Raw genomic sequence first — 3,396 nt, 5'->3', positions numbered from 1 at the left:
TATGTGCAGGGTACATCATGAGAAACACTGGGCTGGAAGAAGCACAAGCTGGAATCAAGATTGCAGGGAGAAATCTCAATAACCTCAGATATGCAGATGACACCACCATTATGGCAGAAAGTGAAGAGGAACTAAAAAGCCTCTTGATGAAAGTGAAAGAGGAGAGTGAAAAAGTTGGCTTAAAGCTCAACATTCAGAAAACTTACGATCATGGCATCTGGTTCCACCACTTCATGGGAAATAGATGGGGAAACAGTGGAAACAGTGGCTGACTTTATTTTTTGGGGCTCCAAAACCACTGCAGATGTTGATTGCAGCCATGAAATTAAAAGACGCTTACTCCTTGGAAGGAAAGTTATGACCAACCTAGATAGCATATTCAAAAGCAGAGAGATATTACTTTGCCAACAAAGGTCCGTCTAGTCAAGTCTATGGTTTTTCCAGTGATCATGTATGGATGTGAGAGTTGGACTGTGAAGAAAGCTGAGTGCTGAAGAATTGATGTTTTTGAATGTGGTGCTGGAGAAGACTCTTGAGAGTCCCTTGGACTCCAAGGAGATCTAACCAGTCCATCTAAAGGAGACCAGTCCTGGGTGTTCATTGGAAGGACTGATGCTAAAGCTGAAACTCCAATACTTTGGCCACCTCATGCGAAGAGTTGACTCATTGGAAAAGACCCTGATGCTTGGAGGGATTGGGGGCAGGAGGAGAAGGGGACAACAGAGGATGAGATGGCTGGATGGCATCACTGACTTGATGGACATGAGTTTGAGTAAACTCCGGGAGTTGGTGATGAACAGAGAGGCCTGGAGTGCTGTGATTCATGGGGTCGCAAAGAGTCAGACACGACTGAGCGACTGAACTGAACTTAACTGAGCGACTTTTACTTTCTTTTCACTGCTAAGGTAAATAATATTTTCTTGCTTTAAAATACTCTTTTTACAAAGTCAAAGTTGAAAAAACAAGACACATATTTGCCATAAGAGCTAATACTCTTATGTAATAAAACACTATTGTGTTTAATGTAAAAGAAGAATACATAAGAGAAAAGAAATAATTTGTAATCTTCGGGCACTACATGAACATGAAATATCCTACTGTACTCTTGGGCTAAAGATTACTAATACATAGGTTTTAATGAACTTGACAAATAGCATGGGTTCACAATTACACTTTGTTAAGGTATTTTAGGTAATTGCCAAGAGAAGGAAGTATTATTAACTTTGAAATTACTGGGAATGGGGTCCGTTTTTAGATTAGGTGTTATTTAGATCAGGTTCATTAATTTTCTTCTGCCAAGTTATGAAACCTTAGTGAAAATGCATTCACAGTATACAGGAATAAATAAAATGAACACAAACACATATGCAGGGCACTGCAAGCTACAGTCTATAGCCAATTTTTATATGACTCAGGAACTATGACAGAGAAGGCAATGGCACCCCACTCCAGTACTCTTGCCTGGAAAATTCTACGGACAGAGGAGCCTGGTAGGCTGCAGTCCATAGGGTTGTTAGGAGTCAGACAAGACTGAGTGAGTTCACTTTCACCTTTTCACTTTCACGCATTGGAGAAGGAAATGGCAATCCACTCTAGTACTCTTGTCTGGAGAATCCCAGGCACTGGGGAGCCTGGTGGGCTGCCGTCTATGGGGGTTGCAGAGAGTCAGACACGACTGAAGCAACTTAGCAGCAGCAGCAGCAGGAACTATGAATCATTTTTTATACCTTAAAAGGATTGTTTTAAAAATGTATTTATTTGACTATGTGGGGTCTCAGTTGTGGCATGTGGAATCTTCTTTGTACCATGCGGGATCTTCCGTTGAGATGCATGGACTCTCCAGTTGCAGCACACTGGCTCTCTACAGTGTGTGGGCTTAGTTGCTCCCAGGTGGGATCTAAGTTCCCCAACCAGGGATAAAACCCACATCTGCACTGCAAGGCAGATTCTTAACCGCTGGACTATCAGGGAAGTCCCAATATGGTTATGTTTAAAAAATAAGACATTCAACAGAGACCACATGTATCATGCAAAGCCAAAGATATTTAATATATAGCCCTTTAAAGAAAAACTTTGATGACCCTTTATATATATCATTTCTCAGGTAGAAAAGCCCATTAGTGCTCATCAGATTCTCAAAAAGTTAAGTCCTCCCCTCCTCCCCCACCAAATGGTTAAGAATCACTGGAAAGGAGACAGGTCTTTTCAAGTTTTAATATTTGAATTAACATATTTTCTATATTTTGATGCAAGATAGCAAAGGATTCATTGAACACAGAATAATATAACTTGAATTTACTTATCCAGATCTTGTCATTTAAAATGTCTAATTATCACATTCAAAAGTCAGTCTGAAATAACACACAAATTTATTTAGAATCAGCTTGTGAACTTTCAAACCTACTAGTGTCTTCTTACCTGAAGTCCTTTTATAAAGTTTTGAATTGAGAAATCATGATATAAAAAGATGTTGGTCAGAATCTGCAACACTTTTTCACTTAGCTTAAATGGAAACTGAGTTGTAAGAAGAAGCTGAAAGAGAGAAAAGGAAGGCAGGACATACTCCCTGTTAGTCTTGACTCATCATAAACATCAAGTAAATAATGAGGCAAAAAATAATACTATAACACAGTACCTATGAAAGCTATACCAGTAGCTAGATTTTTTGTAGGACAAATATCAACCAAAACTTTAAAATAATTTATAAAACAGTAACAACAACACAAGTAGCTATTCATTCTACATCTTCAAATCAAAGATGTTCATCATCCTTCATTCGATTCCTAATTTGTAAAAGTTCTATTAAATTCTATCAAAAAATATCATCTATACAATCTCTTTTCTCCCATCAGAAGTCACTGAAGAAGCTGTAGGCTGTGGCAATTTTTATTATTTGATAAGATTTCTTTTTCATCTATGCACAGTAATGAAGAGTAACGCATTATGTACTATTGAATGAGAAACCTAAAATTAAGAGGTGTCTATTTAAAAAATATTAAATTAGTAAATTTGTATCACTCAGCTAATTTTCAGTGGCTACACTGAAGATTTAAAATCTGAAAATGAAGTCATACTAGGCTTTTGGTAAATTTGTATCACTCAGCTAATTTTCAGTGGCTACACTGAAGATTTAAAATCTGAAAATGAAGTCATACTAGGCTTTTGGTAAATTTGTATCACTCAGCTAATTTTCAGTGGCTACACTGAAGATTTAAAATCTGAAAATGAAGTCATACTAGGCTTTTGGTAAATTTGTATCACTCAGCTAATTTTCAGTGGCTACACTGAAGATTTAAAATCTGAAAATGAAGTCATACTAGGCTTTTGGTAAATTTGTATCACTCAGCTAATTTTCAGTGGCTACACTGAAGATTTAAAATCTGAAAATGAAGTCAT

At 37.3% G+C, this 3,396-nt stretch overlaps 1 protein-coding gene across 3 annotated transcripts in view; it reads right to left on the bottom strand.

The window, feature by feature from the left end:
• The window catches only part of ORC3 (origin recognition complex, subunit 3), a 71,271-nt gene that overhangs the window by 45,691 nt on the left and 22,184 nt on the right, over window positions 1-3,396 (bottom strand). For all 3 annotated transcript variants that reach the window (XM_010834687.1, XM_010834688.1, XM_010834689.1), the window contains exon 9: window positions 2,419-2,532. In XM_010834687.1, the coding sequence (XP_010832989.1) occupies window positions 2,419-2,532 (114 nt within the window). The remainder of the gene's footprint in view (window positions 1-2,418; window positions 2,533-3,396) is intronic.

The sequence above is a fragment of the Bison bison genome, unplaced genomic scaffold (genome assembly GCF_000754665.1).
Source record: "Bison bison bison isolate TAMUID 2011002044 unplaced genomic scaffold, Bison_UMD1.0 scf7180017864035, whole genome shotgun sequence".
In the NCBI taxonomy this organism is placed as follows: Eukaryota; Metazoa; Chordata; class Mammalia; order Artiodactyla; family Bovidae; genus Bison; species Bison bison.
Note: the sequence above shows the minus strand (reverse complement) of the source record. Positions and strands in the feature narration are given on the sequence as shown.